The 21660-nt window shown below is 43.1% G+C and overlaps 1 protein-coding gene across 1 annotated transcript; it reads right to left on the reverse strand.

Moving 5' to 3' along the window:
• Window positions 1–12568: 12568 nt before the first annotated feature.
• arfrp1 (ADP-ribosylation factor related protein 1) lies at window positions 12569–16305 on the reverse strand. Its single transcript, XM_067237260.1, has 7 exons — window positions 16080–16305; window positions 15784–15871; window positions 15615–15697; window positions 15438–15519; window positions 15124–15194; window positions 13655–13755; window positions 12569–13386 (listed from the first exon to the last, which is right to left on the reverse strand). The coding sequence occupies exons 1-7, from the start codon at window positions 16170–16172 to the stop codon at window positions 13299–13301; spliced, it is 606 nt and encodes a 201-aa protein (XP_067093361.1). The 5' UTR covers window positions 16173–16305; the 3' UTR covers window positions 12569–13298.
• Window positions 16306–21660: the final 5355 nt, after the last annotated feature.

A 21660-nucleotide genomic window follows, 5' to 3' on the forward strand; every position in this document is an offset into this window, starting at 1 on the left:
CTCAAACGTGCACACTTTTTTCAGAAGACCGTCTGCTTCGGATGCAGCAGCTTTTGGAGAACTACCTCGATGCACCCTTATACGATCCAAGGCCTCTTCAATGGCAGGCAAGCTTTGTATGACTGCATCGGTCGCATGCTTTTTAGAGGCCCACCGTGTGTCAGACAGTCTCTTTAAAGTCAGAACAGTTCCGTCCAGCATTTTCTGCTGTTCCTTCACACTGTTCAACAAGCTCACAGCATCCATAAGGATTCAATTCAAATTGTGCGCACAGCAGTGCACATAAAGCGCTCTCAAAAATTTGAGAGTGTGTTGGTCAGGATGTCCAAAAATTATTCTGCCGAACCGTCAGGAAGCTCCGCGAATTTGATGAAGCGCTCCATAGGCGCACCCGCTTCATCCACATATCTCAAAGACAGAGACATTTGGTCAATGTTTGAAATGTCAATAGTTGAATCAACTATCACCGAAAAATGTCTGGCAGCTTTGACATTCTTGGTAATAGTGGACAATGTTTCGCTTGCCAGTCCAGAGATAAACTCATTCTGTGAGTGGTGACTTAAATAAGTGACCCGGCTACCAGGATTTATCAGGTGCTGCTCCGTAATTGCATCATAGCACGCTAGATATTTAAGTGTCTCAAGGAAATTTCCCTCATTGGTAGTAGGGGCACCAAGACCAGCGTATTCTCTGTGGCCTCTGAAAGGCAACCCCTGTCTCGCCAATAAATGCGCAGTGTCAATCAATCTGACAAGAATCTTTCGATTCTTATCAATCAGTTCTCGCTCTGCATTGAGGAGTTCTGCCACAACAGTGCGGTCCTGATTTATACGATACATGGTCATGAGGAACTCCTTTTCGGCTTGGCGGTGTGTGGTGCTCTTTTCGTGCATTTCTATTTTTTCAATGCCTTTTCTATAATTTGAAAAGCCACTGCATGGATCTGCCCACTTACCACCCGCTTTGGAGAACAGCCAGCAGCAAAAGCAATGCGCAGTTTGCCCTTTTGGGGAATACACCAGCCACTGTATGTTGATAGACGAACAAACCACGGTGCGTTTGTACCACACTGTTTTAAATCGTCTGTTGTCCGAATTAAATGGGAAGTCATTGTATTCGTCATTCAGTCCTGACTGACATGGCCCATGTTTTAGCAAAAACATTTGATAAAACATTCTTATTGTGCTGGTGGCAAGAGTCTTATTTCTAAAAAGGTATGGATCTGTTGGGTACGAGTCCGTTAAGTCTAAAGGGGATGAGCAGACACCTGTAGACTGTGCTGAGAGTAGACTGTACAGAGAGAAAGTGGAGTCTTATTACACAGGATCCAACACCAGAGACGTGGAGTGGGTTGAAGAATATCACAGATTATAAAGGAAAGAGCCATCAAGCAGAGGTCTCTGTTTCTCTTGGAGAAGAGCTGAACACCTTTTATGCTCAATTTGAGTCTCACACCAGGTCAGAGGTACTGCTGGAGCAAGACAGCTGCCCTCTCCAGGTATCTGTGACTGATGTGTGCAAGTCATTCAGGAGAGTGAATGTGCATAAAGCTCCAGGACCTGACAACATCGCTGGCTGTGTTCTCAAGGTCTGTGCTCCTGATCTGGCAGAGGTGTTCACTGACATATTTAACCTCTCCCTGTCCCAGTCTGTCATCCCCAATAGCTTCAAGAGGGCCACCATCATCCCAGTCCCTAAGAAACCATCAGTGAGCTGTCTCAATGATTACCGCCCTGTCGCACTCACCTCTGTTGTGATGAAATGCTTTGAGAGGTTAGTCAAAGACCATATTACATCCTGCCTGTCACCTGCATTAGACCCACTCCAGTTTGCATATAGGCCGAACAGGTCTACAGATGATGCTGGAGCTTTGGCCTTGAACACTGCTCTCTCTCACCTGGATCAGAACAACACGTACGTGCGGATGCTCTTCATCGACTTCAGCTCCGCCTTTAAGTTTGCTGATGACAAAACCATTATCGGCTACATCAAGAATGGTGATGAGTCTGCCTACAGAGCAGAGGTGGCAACAATGACATCCTGGTGTCAGGATAACAGCCTGCTGCTTAATGTAGCAAAAACCAAGGAGTTGATAGTGGACTACAGGCGGCTGCAGGGAGAACATGCACCCATTCACATCGGGGGCACAGCTGTGAAGTCAAAAGTTTCAGATTTCTTGGTATCAACATCAGCGAGGATCTGAGCTGGACACACCATATTGGTGTGGTTACAAGGACAGCGAAACAGAGGCTCTTTTTTCTGCGGCGACTGCGGAAATTTGGCATGGACTGCACCATACTGACCAATTTTTACCGCTGCACCATTGAGAGCATACTGACTGGTGGCATTACAACATGGTTTGGCAACAACACTGCCCAGGACAGGAATACACTACAAAGAGTGGTCAAATCTGCACAACGTATTACAAGGACTGCATTACCATTCATTCAGGACCTTTACAGCCAGCGCTGCAGGAGAAAGGCCAAGAGGATCATTTCTGACCCTAGTCATCCCTGCCACAGTCTTTTCTCCCTCTTGCCTTCTGGAAGGCGATACAAGAGCATAAGGTCCCGTACCAGCAGACACAGAGATAGTTTTTACCCACATGCCTTCAGGATGCTGAACTGTCCTTGAAATATATTTTTGCACTATTCACTTTTTGACTTATTCACTTTACTTTATTTCCACCAACATGAACAGGTAGCGTCTGCATCATAGACATAATAAAGAGTAGACGCCGCTTTGGCTGCTGGGCGCGAGAAATGCAGCATATTCCTGCTCAAATCGGCGGACAATCGCAAACAGACTTTGGGGGATTACTTTTCACAAGTAAGATTTAACATTACCATACTATTGATTGTAATAACTATGTCCTGTATCATAGCTACATGTATGACCTTTGCAGCAAAGCAAACCGCGTGAAAATAATTAATTATGCGCTGACAGCTCATTGCCCCAGCCAAACAGATGACACTGAGGGCCTCATGTACGTACATTCGCAAACGTAGCGTTATTAGCGCCATGGCCAACCCGCAGATTGCGCACGCTGTGATACTTCAGTTTACGTCGTATTTACGAAACCTGCAGGTCATCAGCGCCTTTCTCCACCCACTATACCGTACATTGCGAGCATTTAAACGCGCAATTGAATGGGCCTCCTTCTCGCTTTCTGTCATGGATCAGCCAAAGTCCAAACAGCGAAAAGCAAAATTCAGTGACAACGAAGTGGATATTCTTGTTCACGAGGTAACAGAAAACTTAAATGTCATACAAGGCCGGAATTCAACACCAACACCAAAAAATGCCATATGGATAGAAATAAAAAAAATAAAAAATCAATATCATCAACACGCAGGCAAGTGGAAGATGTGAAAAAGAGGTGGCAGGATATTAAACGTCAAACTAAAGAAAAAGTAGCTTTCAACAGATCACAGGCAAGGAAAACTGGTGCAGGTCCCCCCGAAGTACAGGAATTTACAACGTTTGAAGAGGTTGTACAGCAAACCCTCGCTGCTGAACAGGTGGAAGGCGTGGAAGGCATTGATTCTGCTGAGACCACATTAGAAAATTAAGGTGAGTCTGATTAAGATTAAGATAAGTAGTGGTGATTGTAAATGGACTGTTTTTATATTTTTTATTGATATCTATAGGCAAACATTTCATTGTTCCCCTTTAGCAAGCACATCTTCAAATGTTGGTGCTACTGCGGCATCCTGTGAAACCTCGTCTCGACCCTCTGCACCCGCACACATGGTGGATGACCTGGATAAAATGCTCTTGACTGAGCAAAGGGGCCAAACGAAGGCACTGCAAAATATTTCTTTAGATGTGCAGCAGATGGGCATTCACATCAGGGATATGAGGCGCGACAGTCGGCAAGTTAAAGATCTTGTGATTGCAGTGAATGGGATGACGCGAGCTGTCACAAAGTTATGTCGCCAGCAGCAGGAGACTAACAACTGCCTCAAGGCAATCATAGCAGCTGTGACCGTAACCTCCAACCCTGCACCACCTTGCCCTGTGCCATCTCAACCTGCACCACCCAGCCCTGTGCCATGTCAACCTGCACCACCAAGCCCTGTGCCATGTCAACCTGCACCACCAAGCCCTGTGCCATCTCAACCTGCACCACCAAGCCCTGTGCCATCTCAACCTGCACCACCCAGCCCTGTGCCATCAACTGTACCGACGCGTTGTCTGAGAAAAAGAAAAATCAAGTCTGAACAAACACAGTCAGTTAAAGCAGCTACTAAAAGGAAATAATAAATACAAAATTTTGAAAAACGCAATCATTTGTCTGGGTTATTTGTAAGATTGTTATCCTCCATTTTAATTTGTACATGGTTCAGTGGGTTATACAACTCATGTCAACAAGGCATTATTTCACATTAGGTGAAATATCTCTGGACAATATCTTCTCGCAGACGTCTGCCTTCAGCCATCTCATGTTGTGGGTGTACCCCACCCAATGCATCCATGTCTTCTGGTGGCTCCTCCATGTCCTCTGGAACGTCCAGGGGCATGCCGTGGCGAATGGCGATATTGTGCACAATGCAACAAGCGACGACGATTTTGCACACTTTTTCTGGTGTGTACAGAAGCGCTCCACCTGTACGGTCCAAGCAGCGCATCAGGTTTTTCAAGAGCCCAAAATGTGCGCTCAATCACCCCCTTCGTCTGAATGTGTGCCCGGTTATAATTTCTCTGAGCTGCTGTTGTTGGGTTGTGTAATGGGGTCATTAGCCATGGTTGTTGGGCATACCCACCATCACTTGCAGCAAAATATAGAACATAATTAAAAGATATTGAAGATAAATTAACATGTGGTATTAATGCATGAGGTGTTTGATAATGTGTGCAGATACTGCAGATGGCTAGATAAATAGATGTTAGGTTTACTGCATGTGAAACATCCCCATACCAAACAAAAAAAACAATGCTTACCAAGTAGCCACGTCTCTTCAAAAGCCTGGTTGCACAATCTTTGATAGATGGCACTATTGCGGAATATGAAGCTGTCATGGACAGACCCAGGGAATTTGGTCACAACGTTTGTGATCAGCATGTTTGCGTCACATACAACTTGCACATTCATGGAATATGTATGTTTTCTGTTTCTGTAAACGTGTTCCTGGAGTGACGGGGGGACAGTTGGTATGTGGGTGCAATCAATGGTTCCTATGACGTTCCGAAAGTTGCCGATGTCAAAAAAGTCCTGCTTGATGCGTGTTATTTCGGCATTAGTGGTGGGGAAATGAATGTATTCCCTAGTGCGCTGTAGCAAAGCGTTGAGTACTTGTGCTATGATACGGCTGAGTGCAGACTGCGATATTCCCACTGCTGATGCTATGACTGATTGAAATGATCCTGATGACAAAAATTGTAATGTAGCGAGTTTAACAACTGCTGGAATGGAATGTGAACGCTGAGTCGGAGATTTGATGTAATCTTTGATTTGTTCCAGTAACTGTAATATTGCATGGCTGCTTAATCTGTAACACGTAATGATTTCGTGTTCACTCAACTCAAAAAGTGTGATCCTTGTGCCAAAAATCCTTTCAGCTCGTCTCCTTTGCCTATGTCGCCGTCTGGCTCGGATTACTGCTGCCATTTCACCAGGAAGCATAAGTGAGTAAACCCGCATCCTGGTTTACGCCTGCTTTTAAAAGGCGTATCATTTTCACCGCAAAATGGAAGCACGCTTTCACGGGGCGGTTTCTGTACATACCGCGGAATACATAATTAGGCGCACTTTACGCATCTCCTCCCATCTCTTCATGGGAACTCCCACTTTCCCCTTGACCCTCCTGTGAATGCATATGCATGACTCGGAAAAGCGCAATTTGCCATTTTTAGTTCCCGCAACAGGCAGTCTGCGCTTTTCCCTCAGTGCGGCATGTTTGTACATACCTCGCCATGCTTTTACGCGCAAATTGCGAAACAAATACGCCTGAAGTGGGCGCAAAAGCGTTAGTACATGAGGCCCTGAGTGGAGCAGTTGCCCGTTCCAAGATGGCGGCCCCACAGCTTTTCAGCGCCAGTAGGCAGTAGCGGTCGATTACGGTGGCCCTGAAGTGCAAAACACAACGGCAAATAGGAAAACACAACGGCAAATAGGAAAACACAATGGCGAATAGGAAAACACAACGGTGAATAGGAAAACACAACGGCAAATAGGAAAACACAACGACATTAAATTCTGACGGAAAAGGTAGGGCCTATCTAGCAGAAGACGGACCCTCCTGATTGGACAGACGGACTGTCTGTCTTTTAACAGGAAGGAGCGGTAAAAAACACGAACAGCACCTGTTTGAATGGTTTTCGACGGGACAGACAGCAGCACCTACACACAGGGGCGCCGTATAGGGGAGAAAAGTTAGGACGATTCTAAGGGCCCCTGACTGACAGGGGCCCCAAAAAATAGGCAAAAAGTAATATAAAATTATATAAACCATCATCGAGTATATAATACATTTAAAATATAATAATACAATCTCTTTGTTTTTACTTGTGTTTGGCAATAAAGGTTAAATATCCCTACTGACCAAAAAGTAAACATCCATATTGACCGACCATCCCCCTGTATCTGCATGAAATGGTTTGATCCTGCCTTAGCGCACTTATCGTGACGGTGTTTAGTTGCAGTCAGTAGATGCGCTAGTCGCTAGAATGCCAGGCCGTAAACACAAATCAGGGTTTCAGAAAAGATCAGAGAAAAAAGAAAGAGAGGATAGACAAAAGAGAGGGTTTCAATCAGTAACCCAGTTTTTTACCAAGAAAGGTGGGTAGCCAATCTGTGAGTGGTATTAACCTGTTGGTTTAATGTCCATATAAGCTATCTAGCTACCCAGCTAACAAGGGAGGTCCTGGGGACGTCATTTTGTTAGCTAAACTAACAGGGGGGGGGCACATAGAATTTTTGCCATGGGGCCCGAAATTCCCAAGAGTATATGGCTACAGCCTCACGCCTGGGACACACTGGCTGCGAAGCGCCTGGACGCGCCGCGCAGCGCCGCGCCACGGTCGGCTACGATCGGCTACGACTGAGCAAAAGCTGTTCACACCAGACGCGCATTTCTCTGCGCCGGTCACCAAGCCTTTCAGCTACTCTGAGCTTTCCTTTACGCTGACATGGTACATAAACATGGCATTGGCTATATCCCAGCATTGATCCTTATCTACGTTGTCCTTGTAAAATTGTTGCTGACATACAACAACTCCCTGTGCTTTTCAACTTCTAGAATTCATTTGATGCTGATTTTAGAAATCAACTTGGGGGTTCTCTCTCGGTAGGCTATGTCTGCGTGTGTGTTGTGTGCAACGCGTGACAACTCGTTTCTCTCAAACAAAACGACTACGGGCATGCTAGCTCAACGGATCAATCATTCGTTTTCATCAGGGTAACCACATGTAAAGGACGTTCGTTACCAACATTGTGTAATTATAAAGTCTACAACTTTACAAATGTTCACCGTAGTCTACAATTAATTGAGTAAAATCTTAATAACATGTTTTTTTATTCAAATATATCTAATAACTAATATGGTGTATTTCATCATCCTGCAGCCGATTTCGCAAGCGTCTTGCGAAAGAATTCGACCAGCTGCCGAAACGATCGCTGCAGATCGCAGGTGATCTCGGCGCTTCGCAGCCAGTGTGGTCGTTCCCATTTGATAACATGGGCGCCAAAAGAAAAAAGGAGGCGCTTCCAGGTGCGTCGCAGCAGATCACAGCCGATTGCAGGCAGTGTGTCCCAGGCGTCATGCCCTCCCGTCTCATGCCCTCCCGTCTCATGCCCTCCCGTCTCATGCTTCTACTTTTCAAAATAAAAGCTCGTCTGGTCCGCTATTTCTCCTTCCTACTTTGTTGTACGTGTTGTTTTTTTAGCTAGACTACAAACTAAAAATCCATTCTACGGCTGCAGCCTGGGAGGCCCGGTTGAGTTTAGGCGTCACAACGACGGTTGAGGTTAGGATTAGTTTAAGGCCAGGAGTCGTAGCAGAGGAGAGAGGTTAAGGTCAGCAAGCAGAGTCAAGTAAGAGCACAGAGGTTGAGGTTAAGGTTAGGCACAATATTCGCTAACAAATGTCAACATAAAAAGCTGATGCAGTTTTAAATGAAGGTCATCGCAGGTTTCATCAAATATACGTTAAGATCAGGGACAGAACAATAACATCCAGAAATCAGCAAACTATATGGATAACATTTTTCAATTTCAAGTTTTTCAATTTATTGCAACAAACGTGCTCACGGACTTACCTTTAACTCTATCCGTAAAATAATTCGCGATTTAGTATTTTTGACTCTCTGAACTTACCGTTGGACAGCCTGGGCATGAGACGGGAGGGCATGAGACGGGAGGGCATGAGACGGGAGGGCATGAGACGGGAGGGCATGAGACGGGAGGGCATGAGACAGGAGGCTGCAGGCTGCAGCCATACCCATCTCGAAATTCCTGGCGGCGCCCCTGCCTACACATAATATCAATTGGTTACTGGTGTGTTGCATCATGTATATGTCTCATACTTTATTAACATTCATGTATTACATGATTAACCTATAACAATAGGCAGTAAAGAATATATTGTGCTTATTAAAGTTCTGTCTTATGATCTGAGAAGTGTGCTCAGGCTTAAACATGGTGTCTCACACAGGGTGTGGGAAGCAGGCTGTTCTTTGTGTCTCTATCTCTTCATTTTCAGAAACAACCTTGAAACCGGGTGGAGACGGCACCCGAGCAGGTGAGACGCGTAGGCAAGAACAACTCCCTGATGCACGAGAGAACAAGCTCAACCCTCTTTTCATCTTTCTGTTTTAATTGCACTGTATAAATATATGCTGAGGAGGGACAGATAACCAGTTGGACTTCGTGAACCAACCCAAACTCTGTTGCGGGTAGGGAAATGTAGACAACCCCAGAGCTCTGGACGTGTTTATTTCTAACTGCTGCATTAAAGCTGATATTATCGGACCTCTGCGACTCCAGACCACTCTTTCTAGAACACAGACTTGTGTCATTGAATACCATCATTACATATTGGAATAGACACAAAGAAATACAATTCTTCAGCAGCCATATTGTGAAGCAGAGCTAGAAATGGCTATGCTAGCTGCGTACTGTAGCCTAATGATTGAGGACTATTGTTCTACTGAACATTTAACTTTCGACTGTTGAAGTAAATGGGACTTGTTAAACACGTTTTTTTATTCATCAGCCCACTTACAATTTACCACGTTAACAACATGTGTTATGTTCTGTGTACTTATATGTTATGCCAGGTTGTTTGCTTCTTGTTCTAAGAATTTCCGTGCCCAGTCGGACTCTGTGTTGTTCTGTGCACCTGACAATAAAAGACTTGAACTTGAACATTTATATTTGTAGTAGCCTACCTGATGCAAGTTGAATCTAATCTAGATAGCAATCACACCAGCAACTGCTCAATTTAAGACAAGAAAGGAGTTTGGTAAATAGAACAGAATATACAAGGCAACCAATTGCATTAATTAAAACATTTTATTATACAATATGTCCAGTGAGAGGGTCATTGTTTTTAGTGAGTGGACCTGAAATTTCTGCCGAGCGTTGAGAGCTAGCTGGACGATAAGAACCCTTATTCTGCAATTCATTGTTGCTAGCTCTAATCACTAACTACGCTAATAAGCGAAGACTAACTTTGTATGCCAACGAACACCAATAACTAGAAATAATTTGACAAACGTGACATCAAGTGCTTATACTCATCCTGATGTTGTGATTATCAACTATCACGTTGTATACGTGATAGTTGATATGTTGTCATCCAATCACTATTTTTAAGAATGATTTTGAAGGCATCATTCTTAAAATGATCCTTCCTGTTAAAAGACAGACAGTCCGTCTGTCCAATCAGGAGGGTCTGTCCTCTGCTAGATAGGCCCTACCTTTTCCGTCAGAAGTTAATGTTGTGCTTTTTGATTTTGCGTTGTGTTTTCCTATTTGGCGTTGTGTTTTCCGATTTGGCGTTGTGTTTTCCTATTTTGCATTGTGTTTTATGATTTGCTGTTGTGATTTGCACTTCAGGGCCACCGTAGTTGATGCCACGTCTACTCTTTATTATGTCTAAGGTCTGCATACATGTGTCTATCAGACAAGTTTACGCGCCAAATCCCAGGGGGCCGCCATAACTCTACACAAATGCACTTAATTTCCGCCGGAAGTGGTTTGCAAAGCGTCTGCCGGTGTAAACACAGCGATGTCGATGCTAGCTTGGGATCACGGTTCTACTACTTTGACATACTTGTCGTTTGACATTTACTACTGGATAAGTTTCCAACGTCGTCGCCATACTTTTAAGTACATTTTAGAGTAGATTTATAGTTATAAAGCTTTTGCCAGTCCATCATTTTGGAGCTTTTAACATGGAGCAAAGGCAATGTCAGAAGATGACTTTAGTCGGTGATTCATTAGAACATTTGTTGTCTAGCTCTTCAATCTCTCAGCAAAATGTAGGCTAATTATTTGGCTAAAGGATGCCACACGTATAAGACAGAAGTTGTTCTATAAATTCGTAGCCCGAAATTAAAAACATTTATAGTCGGTTGACTGATCGCGTTGTTGTACCCAGTCAAAGGAATAAACACACAGGAACATCATGAACATTCAATGGTCTTGCCAGTTATCCTGGCAAAACATGTAGCATAATGTTCTTTATTTATTGCCAGGACACGGTCCAAGTAGCCTAGGCATACATAACATTGAAAGCTAATTCGTTTGGAATTTCTAGGCTATTGATGTTACATGTTGATGTTCAGCTTATTCAATTTAACAACTTCAGAAGTTAAGACAGGCAGTACACTGTTATCCTTATTTTAGTGGCTTGTCACTGCCTGAAGTGCCTACTTATCTATCTATTCTTCCTATGAACCCGGTTATGACTGCTTTAAACAAGCACCGGTTGGCTACACACTTCATGCCGGGCTTTTACAGATGTGTGTATTGGCACTTTGAAAGGTTTGAATTATTATATCCACATATCAATGTATAATTATTAAATCCACTGCAACAATAGGACAAAGTAACACCGACAAAATGTGAATAGCCTCCAAACAATAAGCATACTACTGTAGTATAACTGTAACAGGCAGTAACATTTAGCAGACGCTCTTATCCAGAGCGACTTACAGTAAGTACAGGGACATTCCCCCGAGGCAAGTAGGGTGAAGTGCCTTGCCCAAGGTCACAACTTCATTTGGCAGAGCCGGGAATCGAACCGGTAACCTTCAGATTACTAGCCCGACTCCCTAACCGCTCAGCCACCTGACTCCCCTATAGCTAACCACTCGTGCTTTCTCGAGTGTTTGAAACCAACTACCTACTACTTCTTCATGTTGTAAATTGTATATCCTCTTTGTCACTGCGATATCAGTCCTTTGTCGGCACAACGGAGCTAGCTAGCAAAACAAACCCAGCCCGCCAGAACGGAAGTGGATTGCATCGAAGGGAGGAGTTTAGGAAGTAGAGCGGAAACGGCTCAAAAACTTGTCTAACCCTGATCCGGGCCACCTCTTCTTCTTTGCTCTTCTACTACATTCACTTATACTTTAAACTGGATTCATTGCGCACAGCGCCACCTAGCGCTAAGGTTGAAACACCACACTTCCCATCACTAACCTGTAGGAAACCTCAAGTTTAGCCTATTGTAAGGGCACTTATACTGCCCCACATCACATTTTCTCCACTGGAGGGGCTTCCTTTAGGAAACTTCCCCACATTCTCTCACCTGTAGAGATACCCTATGCAGCACTGCATACCATGTTTTTGTACTGGAAAGGGCATCCTTTTCACAACTGTCATGTATGGGCACCTTTTTCCATTGGAGGGAAGAGCACCCACCATCACAATATCATGTTTAGGGAACTTTATATTATAGGGTACTGCATAATGTTTTCTGCACTTGAAAGGCACTCATGAGGACACATTTTTTTTAAATGCCCAAAAAAGGCACATAATTTCTTGCATGAAAAGGCATCCCGGAGGGCACTCAATCATTATTTTACTACAGCACCCTTCACAAGTGCCAATGTGAAAATTGTTCTAGAGGCCTTATTCGATACCATACTGAGTTTGGGTCTTAGCAGAAATGTTACAAATAAAGTAATTAAACATATCCTACATCTAAATGCTTTCAAGTCAGAGCAGTCATGCTTTCCAGTCTACAAGACTTGCCTCTTGCACTCACATCACTTAATCTTTATATAACAAATTATGTTATATAATAACATAATTTATACATAATATATATAATTATATATTATGTTTGTAATACATTACAAATATTTTTGTTGATAAAAGTTCATGTATATGGCAAAAACAATACTTTGACTCGTTTTTCATTCCACCCCTTATAACCAATCCTATTTCCATCCACCGACGGGAAATGCCTCCCCAAATGCAATGCTGTTACCCCCCATTATTTTACCTATAAGAGAGCTATACACAAAATTCCACCTTGTGGAAACCAAATGTCTGCCCATCCGATTTGTTCTAGAACCGAGCCTGGTGAAATAGATCTCACAAAAACAATAAATGCGTGGAGCAAAACAAGAAATTTTGGTTTAATACTTAATTTGCTTAATTCACTTTAATAATTTGTTGTCATCATATACGTTCTTAATTGACATAAGTCAAGTTAGGCAGTGTAGAAATATATTCACTACAATCAGATTTGAATACCAATATAAAATGTGTCTTTCAACATGTTCCCTACGAGATGGGGAAGCCCCTACAAGGTACAGTCCCAAGTACATGAAACTTCATTCCAAGTATCCTCACATATTGCCTAACACCACCCATCTAATAGTTTACATCTGAATATCAAATTCAACAATAGTTTTAAATGGAATAATGTTGTTCCCAATGACAGATTTGGGAACCGTCGGCCAGATCACTGCTGCTGGTCCTCCATCTATCAACTGGTACCACATGATCAGACAGAATACTTGTAGAGAGAAACTGTCCATGAAAAGAACAACTAGTTTCACGAAAAGCAGTGAACTTCACGTACTACTTGCCTCTCACCCAAGTCACAATAAAAAACACTATGAAACTCTCATATACTGTAGGTGTGTAAATTATAATGCAAACTTAGGTGAGAGATAACATTGTTTATCTGCATCCACTCCAAAAATGACAAAGGGGGAAAAGTTTGACACCGGAGTATAATTTGAATGTCTTTCTTTGCATTTTGTCACTCAGTAGCAAAGTGACCGTCTGGTATAAGAGTTCTATATTGGCTGGCGGTGGACAGTTGTTGCTTGCTTTATGTGATGTCCTTCTGTCTTGGTGGCCGGTGGATGTTTCTGACGACACACTTCACCATCCACTCAATACCTTCATTCACACCATCCCTGAGAAATGAAATATAAGAATTTATTCTCAGACTACACCTGGAATTTGCCTCAATGATTTGGAAGACAAATGTTTTGTATTTACAGACGTAGTACAAGAAAATAAATGTTGCTCTTTAGTACATACTCATGCTATATAGCTAATATTAAAACAAGCCAATATAATACATAAATTAAACAATACATATGTAATTCTGTCATACATGCCAACAATGTACCATAATTGTAACAGGAGATTATAGTTTATGGGTCCGAAATGTTAGCTCACCCTGTTAGGGCAGTACACGGCTGCACCAAACAATCTCTTTTCCCGATTTTAGGAGCACAGTCGCTAAAAGCTGTTTTAATGTCTGGCACCGACATACAGTTCTAGGAGAAGAAGATTCAGAAATTAAGTTCAGACAACTTTGTACAGTCACCTTAAGGTCAACATAACACAAGTAAACATAAGGCAGCTTGCTTTAATTTGAGGCTATTAGGCAGAGGAATAGGTCAGAAACAGTGTTCCCATGTAGATGAGTCCCACTCTACGATGAGAAGATGATTAGCAGTTGAACAAAAGGAACCTAAAACACAGCGTTCAGAGAAGGGACCGACTCGCAGGTAATGACAATAATAATAGTCGTAGGGAGGAAGTTACATTTACATTTAGTCATTTAGCAGACGCTCTTATCCAGAGCGACTTACAGTAAGTACAGGGACCTTCCCCCCCGAAGCAAGTAGGGTGAAGTGCCTTGCCCAAGGACACAACGTCTTTTGGCACGGCTGGGAATCGAACTGGCAACCTTCAGATTACTAGCCCGACTCCCTCACCGCTCAGCCACCTGACTCCCTACTAGTTAAAGTTAAAGTAATCAAGATGGGAGAGTTGTGTGGCCTGGACGGAGCAGCTGGGTGGAGTACGGTGGAGAAATGGATGGATCCCCTTGTGATGTGGAGAGTACCAGTACGTTAGCCAAATTCTTTTGTTGACCCGTGGTGGGGCCGAGAGACTAAGCTGAGTGGCGTCAGCATAGCAGTGATAAGAGAAGATGTGATTCGATGACCAATCTGGTGTAGAGAAGAGGTACCAGCACTGGTCCATGCGGGACACCAGTAGTGAAGGAGTGGGGTGCTGAAGGGGACCTGGGAGGTCCTACCAAATGGGTAAGACATGACCTAGCAGAGGGCAGTTCCGGCAATGCCCATTTAAGCCACCATGGAGATGAGAAGCTGGTTGACCACGTCAAAGGCAGACAGGTCAAGGAGGGATCAGCACAGATGAGAAGTTCTAGTTGTGTTGAATCCAACTAAGCATGTATTTTACATGCAGATACATAAGACAAGCCGTAGTACAGGAATGGAAAAGCAACACAACAAAAGATACTCAGTGCCTTGTGAAGTCTGTGTCACCGGCTTCAGGCAGTCACTAAATGCTAAGGCTATGTGGCCAAGTATAAATTTTTCCTGTACATGATGTTTATCGACTATTGTTGGGAGTATGTACTAAAAGTGCTAACATTATCAAAACATGTATTTAAATATATATGATAAACTAAAAACAGAGATGACACCATGATACCTTATAACTATCACAATCAAAATAAACTTAATGAATCTTTCCAAGGACAATAATATAAATTAAAGAATTACATCCAATAACTTATTAGACACACCAAATTGAAAAACAAGGTTTCTTCATAACAGGGTTTACTAGTACTTTGTCTCAGCTGACTCAGTGTTTGACACTATCCATACCTCTACATCCTGCTTGTTAGCCAGCACAAGGAGTGGAACACCTTCCAAAACCTCACTGCTGATCATTTTCTCTGAAAGAGGAAAAGGAAATGCTAAATAGTAATAAAGAATACCAAAATGTAATCTAATTGGGAGGATAATCGATAATTTGGGCCAGTGCTTATACACATTCTTAGTCTGGGATAAAATAGTGTATACTGAATAATTCAATAGTAAGTTCAAATAGCAGATACCCATTGACATGTTTTAGTTGAAGATACTCAAAATGAAGACCAACGTAGCCCTTGTAGCATTGGGCTAAGTTATACACTCACCAAAAGCATCTTTTGATTCTGACAGTCGCTCCTCATCAGTTGAGTCTATCACATAGATCACTCCATGGGATTCTGCATAGTACTGTTGGAAGTTCAAGTCATGGGTGTGAGTGCTTCTCAATTAATATGGTGATCTTTACATTAGACCCAATAATACTATTGTACAAACGTGCTGACTTTGTCCCATAGAGACTGCAGTTCCTCTTGCCCTCCAAGATCCCAAAACATCAAACGAGCTTTTCCTACATCGATTGTCCCAACTAGGAAAACAGATGAGCAGAACACAAATAGATTACCTTTATTGAAAATCGGTGCATGCATACATACATAATGTGAAAGGACTTACTGTTCAGACCAACTGTCGTAGTGATTTTGGAGAGATTCATTCCTTTGTAATTCTTGCTGAACCTGGTCTTGGTCTGTTCCAGAAAGGTCTGAAGAGTTGAGAATAGAATTACAATTAAGTCACTGGAATAAATACAACGTACAACTTTGACTGGTGTATGAGTAAAGAAAGATTTCAGTCTCCCAAACAATACAACTGTATGCCATTTAACCTATACAGTCGGTAGTACCATACTATGGTAGCCTATGGTCCCTAGGCTATAGCTTTTCAATTTAAAAGACAAACGTCTCACTTACCGTTTTCCCTGCATTGTCCAACCCAAGTATTAATATACAGTATTCGTCCTTTTGGAACATGTACTTATACAGGCCAGATAGTAAAGTATACATCTTCAAATGTTAGCAGGAACGATATCACTGTACCAAGTTAGCTAGCCTAGCTAGCTGGGTAGCTAACGTTACTTAGCTATCTCTAGCTAAACTAACTAGCTAGCATTTCTAATTGTTAAAAAGGACGACACATTAGCTCATTGTATCAAGCAATAGACTGTAACTAGCTAAATGGCCAGATAAAAGCATTCAATTTCCAGGTACTTTACGCAACGTAAAATGTTTAACTTCAACATAAAGGTATTCTCAGAGAATGTCTAATAGACAGGCTCTGGTATTGTGCATACATCCACATAACCAGAAGAAGAACGATGTTGTTTATACGTGACGTAGCAAGGTGAAGCCAGGCTCAGAAAATACAATTTCCGGTAGATTTGTTCAAAATTCTTCAAAATAAAAGGTTGAGACCGTATGTTTTTTATTATTTGAATGGAAAAAGAAAACGTTTTTACCACAAAATGTAAAAAAAAAATATACAGAATACAATTTACATTAAATAATGCAATTAACCATAATGCCATTGTAACAACAATGTACAATACTCACTCAAAAGAAATCTGGAACTATCAGGATGTGACATATCATGGGAGACCAAGAGCTGCTAGGAGGGGCTTAGGAGTTTGGGCATTGCCCGTGCAGAGAGTGAGGAAGTAATTGAATTCTGTATAGAGACAATAAGAAGGGGAGAAAGGTTATACAATTTGACTAAAGGGACAGAGAATTTAAGAGAGAAAAACTAAGATAGTGTAAAGACTAAGCTAAAAAGAGTAATAGCAATGTCAAAACAGATAAGACAGAGAATTCAAAAAAATAATGGAGCAAGTTATCAAGTGGGTTGTAGGAAACCGATTGGGAAGGAAGATCAACAAAAACACAGCAAGTGAGGCAGAAAAGGCGGTGCCAGACGGACATTTTGAAAGTATGAAAAGACATCCAGTAGATTACAGGTATTGCAGAATTGATTGCAAAAAAACTGCAAGAGAAAGAGATAACTAAAGGTGAATGATTTGCCAAGGAACCAAAAAGCATACTACACTAGCAACACTTGCAAAATGCCAAGAACACAAATCGTGTCTTTCCAACAACTGATGTATTAATCATTATAGTACCTTTTTTATGGGCATTTATTTACTTGTCACTGTTGAGGGTCTTTGAGTCCTTCCAGGCCTGAGTAATATATATTTTCCCTTTTTGGTTTGTTCTGAGCTATGAATTCTGTTTAGTTTTTTTAGTAGCCATACATTTACATTAAATTTAGTCATTTAACAGACGCTCTTATCCAGAGAGACTTACAGTAAGTACAGGGACATTCCCCCGAAGCAAGTAGGGTGAAGTGCCTTGCCCAAGGACACAACGTCATTTGCACGGCCGGGAATCGAACCGGCGAACCTCTGATTAATAGCCCGATTCCCTAACATCTCAGCCATCTGACCACCCCCCCATACACTTTCTTAGTTAAGTGCCTATAAGTTTATTAATCATGTATGTGTTCTACTCTCTGGATGATGAGACAAAGAAAGCTGGCAAAGGAAAAAAGATCAAGGCCAAGGCAAAAGTAGAACCAATGATAATGGAGGAAGCCAGTGAGAGAAAGCAGGAGAAAAAAGTCTGAGGAAGAGGTGAGGACAGGAAGCAAATGCTGAATGATGGAGATAGTAGAATGTGGGGGAAGACAACAAGACCAACAGTGTAAGGATTTACGTCTATGTTCGGTGTATGTATGTACAGGTGGGGATACTGTACATAAACATACAAATAGTACCAAAAATACAAACAATAAAAAAATACAAATAGTGTAACAGTGCAAATTGCAATATGGCAAGGTGTCATTGTGCAGAAAATGATTAAAGTGAGTGGGGCTGTATTCTTTCTGAAGTCCACAACTATCTCCACTGTCTTAAGAGCGTTGAGTTCTAAGTTGTTCTGGCTACATCAGGTCACCAGGTTGTCAGCTTCCCACCTCAGACTCATCCCCACCAGAGATGAGCCCAATGAGGGTGGTGGCATCCGCAAACTTCAAGAGTTTCACGGACGTGTGACTGGAGGTGGAGCTGTTGGTGTACAGGGAGAAGAGCAGAGGGGAAAGGACGCAGCCCTGAGGAGATCTGGTGCTGATAGACCGGGAGTCAGAGACTTGTATTCCCAGCTTAACGCACTGCTTCCTGTCAGACAGGAAGTCTGTGGTCCACCTGCAGGTGGAGTCAGGCACGTTCAGCTGGGAGAGCTTGTCCTGAAGCAGGGCGTGGATGATGGTGTTGAAGGTAGAGCTGAAGTCCACAAACAGGATCCTGGCGTAGGATGCTGGGGAGTCCAGGTGCTGTAGGGTGAAGCGGAGGGCCATGTTAGCTGCGTCGTCCACAGACCTGTTGGCTATGTTGGCAAACTGCAGGGGGTCCAGTAGAGGGCCTGTGATGGATTAGTGGTGTGCCAGCACCTCAAATGAGCTGTAGTCCACTCAAACGCCAAATATACACCATTTCCTGTTGTCTTTTTGTTCTCCCTGTTTCCTAACTATACATCGTAGAGTGAATGCACTGCTATAAACCAAAATTATTTCTCTATCCCAATGCCTTGATGATTAAATGAAGAATAAATAACTAAACACAGATTTTTGTTGTTTTTTATTTCAAAGCTCTTTTATTAAGAACATGTACATCTGTACATGAGTTACATTCATGCATATGTCCCTTCCAGAAAGACAGAAAGTTATTTTAATGGAGAAAAATGTGCCCCCCCCTTCAAAAATCTCTCCAGCGCACCTCGCAAGTAGCAAGTGCTTCAAGATCTACACTAACCTGATGTAACAATAAAGGCAGACTGTGTCAGTGGCTTGATTATCCCAAAAAACTGGCGCTGTATAAGCCTGTCGCGATAGTCAATATATTGACTTATCGCACGATATATGGAAATGAGCGCAATCATTTTTGGTGCTGCGATATATTGCAACTGATCATTTTGATAAAATAATTATTATATTCATTTTTACATAAAAACGAATGTCACCAACTTTTTTGTCGATCCCGCTGCCTCTTAGCCTGGCTCTGCCCTCCTATGTACTTCCGCTCAATTTAGATTTTGCTTCTGTATGCGTCTGGGCTTGAGGTATGTAAATCAGATGTCTCAGGTTAACTTTCTACCTGTCCAATCAGCGAACAGAGGGAGTGGCTGAGAACGATGATGTTGATGTCGTGCGCTAGTTTGTGTTGTAGTTCCGTAATGGCGGCGGAGAAAGATGCGAGCGAAGCTATTCGGTCCGTTGTGGCAACGCTGCCGAATATCCAGAGCAAGAACAATCCTTGCTGAGTTTTGTTGGTGGCCATGATGTTGAGGCCCTCCTCCCCACGGGGTTCGGGAAAAGTTTGATTTTCCAGCTACGGCAGCTAGCTCTGTTACAGTAGTGGTGAAGGAGTTGGCTAAGGCGAACACTAGCGATTGGTTATGGCAGATCAGAGTGGCTCTGAGCAGATCCAATAGTTAACGCTTGTCAATGGAGCGATCCCAGACTCTCTGTACAAATGAAATGTACGAGAGTCTGGTTAGGACCAGGCTAGCTGCCTCTGTCATCTTGTCTGCTTTCTGGCAGACAAGATGACGCGTCTAGCGTCTCCACACACATCCACACAGAGCGGACACCAACAGGTGAAGAGAAAGCGTGAACCCACTGTGTTATAAAGTGTTCTGTTTTGTAACATCTACAGCTAGTTAGGAAGAACAAGTCCAAATGGTCTTGGTTTCAAAGCCGCAATCTTCAGCTCCAGTGCGGGAACATTTTGGCTTTAAGCCGAATGAGATGAGAGCCAATTAACGTGAACAAGCCAGTATGTCGACTTTGTTTAAAAACAGTGGCAACGAAAAGAGGCAACACAACTAACTTAAAGGTCCCATGACATGAAAACTTAACTTTAGGAGGTTATTTAACATTATTATGAGTTCCCCTAACCTGCCTTTGGTCCCCCAGTGGCTAGAAATGTCGATAGGTGTAAACCAAGACCTTAGTATTCTTCTCCGCCTTTGAGAAAATGAAAGCTCAAACGCTCGGTTTTTAAAATCCTCTCCTTGGGACGTCACATTACATTTACATTTATGCATTTAGCAGACGCTTTTATCCAAAGCGACTTACATTTACATTTACATTTAGTCATTTTAGCAGACGCTCTTATCCAGAGCGACTTACAGTAAGTACAGGGACATTCCCCCCGAGGCAAGTAGGGTGAAGTGCCTTGCCCAAGGACACAACGACTTCCACGAGAGAGCTTTACAAAAGTGCATAAGTCACTGATCATAACAACGAGATAGCCCCAACATTGCGAGCAGCCAAAACATGAAGCATACATTGTGAAAAACCAAATAAGTGCCAAAGGGAAGAACCATAAGAGCATGCAGTTAAACAAGTCACAATTAAACAACATGAAACTCAAAAAGTGCAAGAGTGTACCTGTAGAAAAAAAAATAACAGTAAAATATTTCACAGCGAGTACAATAATTTAAATCCGTTACAACTAACCTACAAGAGCAACAAGTCTCTCAATAAGAGTCATTGTGATCCTGGAGGAAACTAACATCAGGAGGAAAATAACATCAGGTCCAGCCAAGCATTCCTAAGTGCCGTTGTACTCCCGGAACAAGTGCGTCTTGAGCCTTTTCTTGAAGGTGGGAAGACAGTCAGTGTCCCTGATGGAGGTGGGAAGTTGATTCCATCATTGGGGGGCCAGACAGGAGAAGAGCTTGTGTTGGGACCGGGCGCTCTTGAGCGGTGGGACCACCAGACGGTTGTCAGAAGAAGACCGTAGGTGGCGGTTGGGGGTGTAAGGATGGAGGAGAGACTTGATGTAGTCGAGTGCAGTCCCGTTCACCGCTCGGAAGGTCAGTACCAGAGTCTTGAATCTGATACGGGCCGTGATGGGAAGCCAGTGGAGGGAGATGAGGAGCGGGGTAACATGGGAGCATCTGGGTAGATTGAAGACCAGACGGGCCGCCGCATTCTGAATCCTCTGGAGAGGGCGGGTTGCGCATGCTGGGAGACCGGCGAGCAGCGAGTTGCAGTAGTCCAACTTTGAGAGGACAAGTTCTTGGACTAGCAGCTGGGTGGAATGCTCAGACAGGTATCTCCTGATCTTCCGGATATTGTAGAGCAAGGTTCTCCAATCCTGGTCCTCGAGGGCCGCTGTCCTGCATGTTTTTGATGTTTTCCTGCTCCACCACACCTGTTTCAAATGAATGGGTTGTCATCAAGCTCTGTGGAAGCCAGGTAGTGACCATTCATTTGAATCAGGTGTGCTGGAGCAGGGAAACATCTAACATGGCCCTCGAGGACCAGGATTGGGGAACCCTGTTGTAGAGGGTGAATCTACACGACCGGGAGACCGCAATGTTGGCTGTGAGGGAGAGCTTGTCATCCATGGTCACCCCGAGGTTCCTGGCAGAGGATGAAGGTGGGTTAAGAAGGGTGGAGAAGGTAGAGAAAAGTTTGTGAGGGTTTGAGACAGAG

This window comes from Osmerus mordax, chromosome 1, assembly GCF_038355195.1.
Source record: "Osmerus mordax isolate fOsmMor3 chromosome 1, fOsmMor3.pri, whole genome shotgun sequence".
Classification (NCBI taxonomy): Eukaryota; Metazoa; Chordata; class Actinopteri; order Osmeriformes; family Osmeridae; genus Osmerus; species Osmerus mordax.

Bases quoted from the DNA above. Each gene is read 5' to 3' on its own strand.
- arfrp1 (XM_067237260.1), bottom strand. From the start codon at position 16,172: ATGTATACTTTACTATCTGGCCTGTATAAGTACATGTTCCAAAAGGAC. The intron at 15,195-15,437 runs GTGAGTGTATAA...TTCCTCTTTCAG, and splicing joins AGAATCAAAAGATGCTTTTG to AGAAAATGATCAGCAGTGAG. The intron at 13,387-13,654 runs GTGAGCTAACAT...TTCATTTCTCAG, and splicing joins CCGTGTACTGCCCTAACAGG to GGATGGTGTGAATGAAGGTA.